The sequence below is a fragment of the Eschscholzia californica genome, unplaced genomic scaffold, assembly GCF_041429995.1.
Source record: "Eschscholzia californica isolate CP2 unplaced genomic scaffold, dmEscCali1.0.p SCAF_4, whole genome shotgun sequence".
Taxonomy (NCBI): Eukaryota; Viridiplantae; Streptophyta; class Magnoliopsida; order Ranunculales; family Papaveraceae; genus Eschscholzia; species Eschscholzia californica.
In genome coordinates this window covers 3,201,793-3,214,105 of record NW_028238461.1, presented here as the reverse complement: position 1 = coordinate 3,214,105, position 12,313 = coordinate 3,201,793, and the positions used below count along the sequence as shown (strand labels likewise).

The 12,313-nt window shown below is 36.3% G+C and overlaps 2 protein-coding genes and 1 long non-coding RNA gene across 6 annotated transcripts; all 3 read right to left on the bottom strand.

Annotated features, from left to right (window-relative positions):
* Positions 1-3,559: 3,559 nt before the first annotated feature.
* On the bottom strand, positions 3,560-5,411 carry LOC147541607 (uncharacterized). 2 transcript variants are annotated; one of them, XR_015224323.1, is made up of 2 exons: positions 4,959-5,411; positions 3,560-4,033 (listed from the first exon to the last, which is right to left on the bottom strand). It is a non-coding gene; the product is annotated as an uncharacterized LOC147541607 (long non-coding RNA). The 2 variants fall into 2 exon arrangements; XR_015224324.1 differs by having other exon boundaries at positions 3,560-4,029; positions 4,959-5,398.
* A 1,242-nt stretch (positions 5,412-6,653) lies between these two features.
* On the bottom strand, positions 6,654-8,983 carry LOC147541606 (F-box/FBD/LRR-repeat protein At5g44980-like). 2 transcript variants are annotated; one of them, XM_086636919.1, is made up of 4 exons: positions 8,857-8,983; positions 7,586-8,558; positions 7,306-7,470; positions 6,654-7,209 (listed from the first exon to the last, which is right to left on the bottom strand). In XM_086636919.1, exons 2-4 carry the CDS (start codon positions 8,483-8,485, stop codon positions 6,868-6,870), a joined length of 1,407 nt encoding a protein of 468 aa, XP_086493045.1. In that variant the 5' UTR covers positions 8,486-8,558; positions 8,857-8,983; the 3' UTR covers positions 6,654-6,867. The 2 variants fall into 2 exon arrangements, with proteins under 2 accessions (XP_086493045.1, XP_086493044.1); XM_086636918.1 differs by lacking the exon at positions 8,857-8,983 and having other exon boundaries at positions 7,586-8,672.
* A 543-nt stretch (positions 8,984-9,526) lies between these two features.
* On the bottom strand, positions 9,527-12,155 carry LOC147541605 (F-box protein At3g62230-like). 2 transcript variants are annotated; one of them, XM_086636921.1, is made up of 4 exons: positions 12,011-12,108; positions 10,882-11,039; positions 10,212-10,370; positions 9,527-10,138 (listed from the first exon to the last, which is right to left on the bottom strand). In XM_086636921.1, the coding sequence occupies exons 2-4, from the start codon at positions 10,972-10,974 to the stop codon at positions 9,791-9,793; spliced, it is 600 nt and encodes a 199-aa protein (XP_086493047.1). In that variant the 5' UTR covers positions 10,975-11,039; positions 12,011-12,108; the 3' UTR covers positions 9,527-9,790. The 2 variants fall into 2 exon arrangements, with proteins under 2 accessions (XP_086493047.1, XP_086493046.1); XM_086636920.1 differs by having other exon boundaries at positions 10,882-12,155.
* Positions 12,156-12,313: the final 158 nt, after the last annotated feature.

Below are 12,313 nucleotides of genomic sequence, written 5' to 3'. Positions count from 1 at the left end.
AATGTCTAAACATACTCTAACATTTCTTCAAAACAACCCAGAATGATAAAACAAATCATTCACTTCAACAACAAAGACATTTAGGTAAAAATCAAAGACAAAGTACTAAATGTCTCCACAGAAACCTAACTTTCGAATCACAACCCTAAATGGTAAAACAAAACTAACCTACAAGCTTGATGAAGAACCATAAACTCTCAAATGCTTCCGAAATCACAAAACAAAAACAAAAATATTTTATCACAAACTGTAGAGCAACTTAACCCTAAATCTTTTTTGAAAAACAACCCTAAATGTTTTTTCAAAAACTCAAGATCAGACTACTGAACTTGAAATAACAAACCCTAATTGTTTGAAAACACCCCCAAATTTTCCCACAACCCTAAAAATGTACCAACAAACAAAGATCTGAAACAAAAAACCCCAAAAATGTTCCTACAATCCAATCGATTTACCAACAACAGAGAGACGAGAGAGAACAGGGACGTACCTGTGTTTGAAAGAGAGAGAAATCGAGAGAGAAGCACCGGTTTTGTTCTAAGTGAGCGAAATAGAGAGAAAGATGAGTAGATCCGGTTGCTTAAATAAGTTTGGTTGGTAACGTTTGGAATGAAACAGGCGTTAATGGCTAGGGCTTGTTTCGCTTGAAAAAGAGAAAGAGAGAATAGGGAGATGGACCGGTTTAGTTTGGAGAGGATACAGAGGAGAGATAGAGAGGAGATGGTTGAATGAAGAGAGAGAGAGATGGAAATGGTTGTGTCTGATCGGGTTTGAATGAGGAGAGAGGAGAGATGGAGACGGTGAGAAATCGTTTGAATGAAGAGAGAGAGATGGAGTGGGTTTGTGTGGATGGGAATGAAAGAGAGGCTGGTCACTCTCGGGTGAAGTGAAGAGAGAGGGTTGTGTCTGACGGCTATCAAGTCAGACGTCAGGGAGGGGAAGATGGGAGGCTTTTGGGCGGGAAATGTGTAAGGGATAAGAGAGGGAACAATTTCTTTTGGAGGGATAGAGAGGTAATCTAACATTTTGGGTTTTTTTGAAATATAATTCCCTATTGGGTTGGATTTCCTATTTGGGCTCCTTTTTTGGGCCTTAAATTTATCCTCTCTTTTTAATAGTGTTATCAAAGATTCATTTGATCAAACTTTGTTCCTTAAATTTTCACCACTATGACTTTTGACCATCACCATTCCCACCATCGACCCTCTCTTCTTCTCTCTCTCTCTCCTGCTCATTCTTTTCTGCTACTCTCTTTATTTTCCTTTCATGCCATTCTCTGTCTCACTCTCTACTACTCGTCCCCCTCTCATTGAATCTAGTCTCTCGACTTCTCTCCCTCTCTCACTATTTCTCTCTTTGTCACACATTTCTGGCAAACGGAACAATTTCATTCACGGGAACATTGTGATAGAGGAAAACAGTAAAAGAGTGGGGGCGAGAGAGAGAGAGAGAGAGAGAAATAGAGAGAACAGTAGAGAGCAAGATAAAGATAGAGAGCAAGTCCGAGAGAGGGATTGAGCAACAATGAGAGAGAAAATCAACGTCGAAATAGAAAGAAAATCAACGTCGAAAAGATAGAGAGAAAATCAGAGGAGAGAAAGATAAATAGAAGGAACGAGAGAGGAAGAGAGAAAGGGATGAAGATTAGGGAGCAAACATCAAAATGTCAATTTTTGGACTCAAAATGAAAATGCTCCTGGGGTCAAATCAACTTGACCTAAATCTTTACGCTACTGCCCTGAAGATATTTCTTTATGCCCCAAAGTCTTCTCCATTTCATTTTTTATTTCCTTACTCACAATTTCTCTAGGCCAGCGCTTTGGGGAAAGCAAAATAGTTTCCGGGGTGTGAAAACTTGGTCAAAAATTGGTCAATTTTGTTTGACAATTTTATTTAGGGGGAAAGCAAAATAGCTTCTCCACCTCAGCTCTCTCACTCTCCACCTCACTTCTCTCTGCCACCTCATCGTCTTCATCGGTGAAGGTCGCCGGCCGGCCAATTTCCGCCCGGCGACCTTCAGATCTAGAGAGAGAGAGAAGGAAATTTTTTTTTTTTTTTTTATGGTTGAAGGTCGCCGGCCGGCCAATTTCCGGCCGGCGACCTTCACCGGTGAAGACGATGAGGTGGCGAATACATGAGGTGTTAGAAAATATTCCCCATAAAATTAGTTTCCCCGGAAAATGTTCAAAATTCTACATATTCCCTTTAAAATTTCACACCCCGGAAACTATTTAGCTTTCCCCAAAGCGCTGGCCTTTCTCTATCATCTTCAATCTCTTCTTCCCGTTTCTTCTTCTTCTCCATTTCATTTTTTATTTCCTTATTCACCATTTCTCCATCAACTTCTATCTCTTCTTTCCCATTTTACATGTTCTTATCTCTTCTCCAACAAGGATGACTTGCTGAAGTGTCAGAATCTTTGACTGGTAATGTTCAGCATGTTCTTGCCAAGTTCAATGAAAATTACGTTCCTGCAAACCTCCAGAGCTATAAGAAAATGCTGTTAATGGAGCGAAAGTATGAAGATTGGAACACTTAACATTTAAACATGGCCCCAGCATTACAATCTAGGGGAGATTAGTTCTAGCACTGAGACGAGTTCTTTGTAAACAAAAAGATCTACAGGGTGGAGTTTTCAATCAGATAATCGACACCTAACATTATCTGATATTCCATAATGTTATCGGATTCCAATTTGGATCGAAGAATCATTAACAGATGATCGTCTATTTGAGCCTAGCAGACATCTGCGTGCTAAAATTAACGAGCAGACGGTGTGGCAGGGGGAAATGACCATTCAAGCCTCCTGAAATCACATATACCTCAAATGAAATCGCCCATGTGTCTCGTTACATTAGTTTTGCCACATTATGAAATGTTTTTCGGTGATACATTTCAATGTTTTAATCATTTTCCGTTTAAGACTTATATAACAAACGACCAAAAATATTGGAGGTGTTATCAAAGACAATTCATTACTTGTTCTTTGTTTGATGTATATCTCGAACTTTTAGTCGTGTTTTTCTTCATCTCGAACTTGTTTTTGGTATGGCATAATACATTATGGCCAAGCATAATACATCACGGCGGATTGTAGGTGTTAATACCATAATACATTAGGCCTGCATTTTGGACCAAACACACATCGGAAATTTGTTTTTAGAACTTATGTTCTAAACCTATTACTAGTCCCTATTTTAGACAAAGTGTCGATTTTCCTTCCTACACGTTCTTCTAAATCGACTTTTGACCTATAAACTCATACGGATAAAGTCATATTTGATCCGATAATCTAACGTTCACCCCCGTAGTTGAGTTTCACTTGAAATAACTAAAAGTCGAAGGACCCCTGTTCTGGCTTATGATCAAAATAAAGAACTTTCAGATATATGAAGAGAAGAACATCTTAAGAGTAACAGTCATGTGAATCAATTTAAAGCTAGAAGCACTTTTACTCTTTTTCGTTTCAATAAACAAAACAGAAATTGGGAAACGAGTACACGTTTTAAGACATAAAACAAGTAAGAAGCATATAGATGAAAATGGAAGAGAATCAAAATAATCCAAGAATTTAGTTTGCATTCACTTAGCTTATAGTTGTCGGAAATTTCATATACACCAAGCTAAGTAGTGATTTCAGTTTTCAGAAACACTCAAACCGATTCTCTAACTAATTGAATTACGAACAAGTATTTCTCTCCTGAAATAATATCAATATTATAAGGTGTTCATTTCTATTAAAAATACAAATCTCATGTATTTGGAACGTCAACTTCCTAACAGTGTAAATCAGTTAGCCGAAGATTCACCGATTTAGACATAATGCTATACCTCCGTACGAAAACAGAATCTAAAACTCTGTTTTTTTTTTTGTTTATCAATTTTGGTTCGGAATTGGAGTAGCTCAGCATATTATATAACGAGAAGTTTTACTAAACCTTGTAACTTAGTTTATGCAGGATAGAGAAGACAGCCAGCACCAACACTTGAAATGAGTTGTCCATCAATCAGTTTCGATCTCTTCAAAGCCTAGCTAGACATTCAGGGTAAAAAGACTGATTAATATACACTAGAAAGAAATTTGTATTTCTACAAAGCGTAGACACATCTTTCGATAAGAGAATCAGACTAACATATTTACTAAAATTGATTATAAAGAACATAATAACGGCTACGAAAAAAAAGGGTATACTGATATCAAATCCATATACCGTATATCGGTATATGTGAATAATACTTAAAACTAAGTGTCTGAAATTCAGACGAGATGCTAGAATACGATGCAAGTTAAAGCCTACTCCATATCTACACGAAATTAATGATCTTCATTTCCGTGTCAACTCTATTTTTCTCTCTTAATGGACTTTTTTACTATCGATAGTTGGTTGATTCCTATGTAAGTCAGTATGTCTACTCCTGTAGCCTCTTCTATCATTTTTGTTATGTAAATGTCAGTTATCAAGCTACCCACTATCAAGACCTATTAGGTCCACTTCTCATGATAAGTTCTTGAGTAGTCCACCACCCTTTGGTATAACGGTTGGACACCCCTCTTAAGCCCATGAGGTGGTGGGATTGAATCTCGGTGGAAGCAGTTTGCTATCAAGATTTGTCCCATGTAATTTAGGCAATATATAAAGTAAATATTATAATAAAATTCTCCGGCTTTAGGCCTCTTTCATATTGTCACATCTTCATGATGTATAAATGCCTTGTAATGACTAAGGTAGATCGTAGTCGATTTCTCAAAAAAAAATAATAAAAAAAAGATAAGTTCTAACTAGTATGGATTTGAATTCCTAAGATACCTAGCAAGTTTTTGACATAATCTTTTCGATTAGGTTAATCTTTGTTTTATCATTTGGTACTTTTAGTTTAATAGAGACCAATTTCCACCAAGAACAAACCCTAAACTGAAAAATGAATCAGCACAAGAGAAGAAAGAATAGAAAACAAACCTTATGAATGAATCATGAAGATGAGTGAGAAAGTTTATCTGTGAAGGGTTATGATTATTAGCCAACATGAAAAGGACCCATATCACCAGCCCTAATAGAATGAGCAATTTCATTTGCTACTATGAGACATGAACTAATCCATCCACATAAACCCATCCATACTATTTTTGCTATCAAAATTGTTCTTCCCCAATTCAATATTGGCATATCTTCTTTTGTGTAATCTGTAATTCAATTAATCATCAAAACCCACCCTATAAACTCTCTTTAGACTCAAATTCAACAAGTTGAAAGGGATTTCTGATTGGGTTATGGAAGAAATTTGTTTCTAATACGAAATTGTGAAAAGGTTGGTGTCGGTTCTCAAATTTCATTTGGAGCTGGAGGAAGCTTTAGTCAACCTCGTCCGTATTTAGAGGATAAAAGTTAAGACTGCCACCTAAAATTGTTTGCAACTTTTTTTTTTTTTTTTGTTTTTTGAAACTTAAAGAAACACTAACTAATGGGACACTTTAGTCGCTCAATAATGGAGTTAGAGCAAGTCCAACCTCACTTTATCATACGTCTTAAAAATCAATTTTTCATTCAAAATTTTCAGCCTCACTTCAACCCCAAAAATTCAGACTCCAACTTCAGCATCTCTTGATGTCGAAAACATGTGTAAGTCCCAACATGATCGTTGGAGACGTCTCCAACGGTCTGTTGGGACGTTCAGCCGACCCTTAACTAAGGGCCGGCTGTGGTTGGACCTGGGGCCCCAACCGTCTCAGGTTGGACTTGCTCTTAGAAACAAAAAAGAATTGGTCCATCTTTTTTACCGCCGCCATCAGTTAACTTTAAAATGTAATTATTTTATTGGGATTCTCTAATTACACTTTCTCTAAAAATTAATTCGTATATCTTTTTCTTCCATGAAAAACCCATTTATTAAATTTGAAAAGGATATAGTAGAAAATGGATAAAGAAGAGAGAGAGAAATCATGATTCATATTTGTTGATGGTGAATTTCCCTCCACTGACTTTACAAGAAGTTCTAAAGAATTTGGGCGATTTCCGGTAGGCGGAGAGGTGTGAAGACTAATGGGTCTGCAGTATGATGATTTACAGTTTTCACTGCAGCTAAAGTGTCTAGGCACAATGGTTCACAACGGGTCGTGTCGTGTTGACACCAAAGTGACGTATTATGGATTCGTTTGCCACGTCTACGAAACGGTTTGTGACATGACCAAACGATAAAAGTCTGACTATGCCTCATCTCATAGCAACAGCACAGATGTGCTTGTGTCGTACGGTGGCGTAGACTGCGTAGTGGACATGACATCTCACTTAGATATTTGCAAGTTGTTGCAGTTTGTGGGCTTATAAAAAATTCAAATCTCATTGCCATCTTGAATGAGAGTTTATGATGTGAGATTTATTCAAGTATTCACCTGAAGTAAAATTAAAGAATTGGCAAAGTTCTTTTATCCCTAGCTGAAATAATGTTTTCATACTAGGGCCTCAACATGTCAGGGTCGCGGCGAGCAGTATCTGAGCGATTCTAAAATGGTTAATTCGAAGTCAAACTGAATTGATGTGGTTCGATTTATTCGTCCAGAAAAGTGTTTGATTTCGGTCAATCCTTTGGCTTTGATCAGTTCGGCCCATTTTTTCTCACCCCTTCCAGTGTGTATGTTTAACTCTAAATCAGACTAATTGAACTGGAAAACAAATTTGAAGAAGAAGAGTTTGCATACAAAAATAGAAGATAAACATTAAAGCTTATTAATTACACATTAAAACCAAAAGTTTGTAGAAGTCTTCATCTGTTACTTATTGTATTAGGAGAAGCTCTTGGGCAAGTCAAAATCAGTACTCTTACCCACTTCAAATCAGCATTAAAAATTTACGATCCGAATCCCTCTAAGTCTTATTCAAGAATTACTTGGGCAATTGAGGATCCGCGAGCGAAGGCTAATAGATTCTCGACAGTCTTCTGTTGTTGTCTCTGCAATAATTTCAGGTGGTTTTCATCTCCAAGTTGTTTCACCATTTCATATCTTGACCTCATATCTTCTTTATAGATGACCATTTTCTCCAAACTTAATGAACTCTTTAGCATAAGATTCACAAGCACCATTTCATATGCTCCGCCATAAAACCCCTTTATCTCGACTTTCTTAAGATGACTTACATAATTGGGAGGAAGCGAATCTTGTGTCCAAAATGTCTCATCGTCATCGTTCAATATTATAAAATCCTCAAACTCCTCCTGCAAAACCCCATCAAATTTTCTCAATGGATAAATCATTGGATGTGGCAAAAAAAAAATGAAAATCCGAAGTTTGCATGTTTAATTGATACTCACATCAATTTGATCAAAATGTATCGAGAGAGTCTCTAAGTAAGGAGCACTCCTTAATAAGCCTGCTAGATTGAGAGAGTGGCTGTCTTCTGGATATGGTTTTATCGTTAAATGCCTCAAATTGTTGAATGTAGTAGGCATTACTAGAACACCGTTTGCACTTAGAAGCTTCATAGTCGACACAAAATAAAATAATTATATGTATAAAATCGTAAAAATGGACTTCATTTCAGTAAGATGTACACGCCTTCATAATTAATTTGAATCAGTTTTCGTAACATACCTCAATACACCAGCTACATAGTGTTAAAATCTTGACATGACTGAGATCTTTAAGAATGTCGCTGAGCTGCGTGTCTTGGAATGGGTGATCATGGAGGTCAAGTTCAACTTCAATCAGATTGTCTCCAGTGATGATAGAGAAATGTTCAGGGAAAAATCCTGCAAACTTAAATCGTGAAAGAGTTGGAATGTTGACTTCAATCGAACTATCATCTTCGCCATCGGAGCACCAATCCAACTCGAAGGACTTGAGTTTTGAGTTTGGGTGATGGAGATAAAGATAAGGGGATGTACGACACTGAATTAGTTTTAAATCTTCAAGGGAAGGAGAATTCGAGATGAAATGGTAAACAGAGTCCTCGGGTAGTTTTACTTTCGTCATAATTGCAGTCTTAAGTGACGCGAAAACATCGTACATAGAGGACATAAACTTGCAATTGTTTAACTTTAGATGAGTGAGTGATTCATTTAGGAAAGAAGATTGAGGTATAGTGTAGATGGATCTCCGGAAAAACCCTTCGATTTTATTCGAAAAGTCTAAATCAAGTGTTGAACAATTGCTAAGCATAGCAAATTTAATAAACAAACGGATTTGATAACAATCGACTTCAAACACAGACAGGTCAAAACTAAGTCGAAGTTTGTGAAATTTTTTGATCTCATTATGAACACAAACATATTCAACAAGCTTAAGAAATATACTTTTTCGATCCTCCAAGCATAGCTTATTATATCTTTTGGAAAAAGACATAAAATCTAGGTCTAGAAGAGGAAGTTCAATCCATAATGATTTCAATCTCTTCGACAAGAAACTCATAAAAACTGCCTCCTCAGTAGGAACTAAATTAAGAATTTGTACTAAAATTTCGTTGGGTAATCGACTTATATGATCTGTATCCATCTCTTTTTTCTTGTCTTGTAGGATCTTGATGGTGGAACTAATCCATCTTAAGGTTTTATTCCTTCTATGCCTCCTGTTAAACATAAAACATGCAAACAATGGGTACATTTTGACCTAAACCTAGTGAAGAACAGTATGGATAACCTAACAGAAATGAGACTAGGGTATAAGTATCATCTACTATGACAAGGAACCATTAGACCATAGTAAACATTTAAGGGTTTAAGGTTCATGCAGAAAATGATTTCCTTTGGAATGGATAAAAGAATGAATTCTAGAAATTAAAATCCCATTTGTATCTTACCCACTTCAAGAATCATATCAAAATCCCTAACTTTGAGAAGAAAAACAACAATGGGGGTTCTACTTACAGGTTCAAGCTTGGTTTCAACAGGAGATGAAAGTAGAGAAATATGAAAAGGAAAGATGGTCATAAATTGGTGTGCCTGCCCATATTTATTCACAAGCTTACTTGGCAAATCCTTTTGATTTGAAACCAAAGATTTGATTTTCTCTTGAGGAGGAGATTTAGATTTCTCTTGAGTAATACTCTAATAGATTCTACGTTGACTGTCGTTTTACGTTTTACTGCAACGTGTCTAATATCGACACTAATAGTAACACGATGCTAAGAGATTGAGTTTAGAGTTAATAGACATGATCGAAAAGATTGAGTTCAGAGTTAATAGACATGATCGAAAAGATTGAGTTCAGAGTTTGGTATCACTATTTGTTGTTATCTTTCAAAATTTCGACGCCATTAGCACATGCCATTTAGAGGTCATAAAATCTCATTATTGATTCTTTAATCAATTCTAGAAAGAAATCGGTTTCACGTTGACGGGTCTAGTTTACCTCCGTTAACTATGTAGGCGAGAGTCCACTCTGGGAACTCCAACCGGGGAGAGCTCCTATTATGACCGTTGGGGTCGAAGAAAGATGAATCCTCGAGTTGATTTGGCAAAACATGAGGTCGAAGAAACTTTTGATTTTTTTTTACGAGTACAAACTACAAAGACTTTCATGGGTTCCCGAGGATTGTCACTCCCATCCATAATGATCTATCTCAATTCATCTTTTATAATTCGTGATGAATGACATTGTCGTCTAAGGTTTTAATCAAATAAACTGATCATTATATGGTTCAGAGTTCTGAACATATAATCTTAAACACAAATTCTGAAAAGTGGAAAGCAAAATTCTGCAGTAGAAGAGTTAGTATAATCGAAATAAAATTCTCACCATCCTATATCATCGAACGCCAAGTTTAGAACTTAATTTACGACCCAACAATCTCTTAAAGTCTTAATCGAATATGACTTGGACAACTGAGGATCCACGAGCAAAGGCGACTACATTCTCGATAATCTTTTCCTGTTGCCTCTGCAAAATTTTCAAATGGTTTTCATCGCCACGTTGTTTCACGATTTCATATCTTGATTTCATTTTTTCCTTACGGATTATCATTTTCTCCAAACTTAATGAGTTCTTTAGCATAATTTTCACGAGCTCCATTTCGTTTGCTCCGCCATAAAAACCCTTTATCTCGACCTTTTTAAGATGACTTACAAAATCAGAACGAAGCAAATGTGGTTTCCAGAATGTCGATGACAATATTTTATCATCCTTCAACTCCTGCAAAACCCCACCAAACTATCCCAAGAAAAGCATTAGATGTGCCAAAAAAAATGAAAATTTAAAGTTTGCAGGTTTAATTGATACTCACATGACGAAAATGAACTGAAAGAGTCTCTAGAAAAGGAGCACTCCGTAAAAGGCCCTCTAGACAAAGAATTGTGCTATTTTCTGACCACGATTCTACCATTAAATGCCTCAAGTTGTTGAATGTAGTAGGCATTATTGTCATAGAAATTTCGCTTAGGATCTTCAAAATCGAAGCAAACAACCATTTACGAATAATATTAAAAAAAATTGATATTATTTCAGTAAGGACTTACGTGTGATTTATCAATTAGCTTTCACCCTACAACAACCAATCGAGAAAAGACTTCTAAAATCATATTACAATGCATTTTGTATCATTTATACCACTTCCATAGGCTTATGAATTTTGTATCCTTCGAGATAGGCTTACAAATACTTAAACGCACATATTTATTTGTTCTGTAAGATACGAAATCTGACTCAAGATCTGAAGTTATTTGAGTCAAATTTCAAATTGTTTATCTTTTATCCGAGTCATGTGAATGACTGTCTCGTGCTGATTTTGAGCACGTTTTAGTCAAATGTAAATAAGTCGGCGTCAAAAGCCTACATACTCAAACTGAGACGAGTCAGATTTAGACAATATAGAATGTACCGCCTAAGACACCAACAATACCTAAAAAATAAAGTAGAATATTAGGATTCAAATGTGTCAAACAAGAGTAACATACCTTAAGACACCAGCTACATAGTGATAAAATCTTGACACAATTGAGACCCTTAAGAATGTCGAGGAGCTGCATCCGTTGCAAGTCAAAACCCATAAGGTCAAGTGCAACTTCAATAAGATTCTCTCCGTTGACGATGGAAATATGTTCAGGAAAAATGCCTGCAAACTTAAATTGTGAAAGAGTTGGAATGTTTACTTCAATCCACCTACCATCATCACTACCCATGTCGCACCAATACAACACCAAGGACTTTAGTTTCGATCTTGGGTGATGGAGTTGAAGATGCGAGGAAATTCGACACTTTATTAGTTGTAATTCTTCAAGACACGGAGAATTCAAGATCAAATTGTAAACTGAGTCGTCGAGTAGTTTTACTTCCGTCATAATTGCCGTCTTAAGTGAGACAAAATTCTCATATACAGAGGATGTAAACTTGCAATTGGTTAACTTTAGATCGTTGAGTGATTCATTTCGGAACGAATATGGAAGTAAAGTGGAGATGGATATCGAGAAAGTCCCTTCTAAATCAAGTGATGAACAATTACTTTTCATAGCAAATCTAATGAAGTTACGGATTCGACGACGATAGACTTTGGAAGCCATGGCAAAACCAAGTCGAAGTTTGGGAAATTGTTTGATCTTACTACGAAAAAACACATATTCAACAAACTCAAGAAATAGATTTGTTTGATCATCCAAGGATAGCTTATTAAATCTCTTAGAGAATGATATAAAATCTAGGTCTAGAAGAGGAAGCTCAATCCATAAGGGTTTCCATCTCTTCGACAAGAAACTCGTCAAAACTGCCTCCTCTATAGGAACTAAAGTAAGAATTTGTAATAAAATGTCGTCGGGTAATCCACTTATATGATCAATATCTATCTCTCTTTTCTCTTCTTGTAGGTCATTCACGGCGAAACTAATCGATTTTAAGGTTCCACTCCTTTTATGCTTACTCTTAAACTTAAAACATGCAAGAAATGAGTACATTTTCAACCTATAAAACTAGTGAAACAGAGTATATATAGTTAACCTAACAGAAATGATTCAGGATGATTATGAGATTAGGGCATAAGTATCAATTACTATGACAAGGAACCCATAACCCAGAAATGATTCACAGACTTACCTCGCAAACCCTAAGGTTTGAAATCAGGATTAAGTTTTATGTTGAGAAGGGTATGAAGATCTTCCTTGAGAAATAGGTTTTGTTTCAATTATGACATTAACATACACTAACTGCCCCTTAAAGCACTTTTATAGTTGACCACTTCATCAAAACAAAAATAACTGACCACTTGATAGTCGAGAAACAATCTACCTCTACGTGTGTAAGATTGACCTGATCAAATTACTATTCGCACCCGCCAGAGGAGATTGACCTTAGTCAATCACATTTGACCCCAAGCAACCTGTTGGCACGCTGGTATAT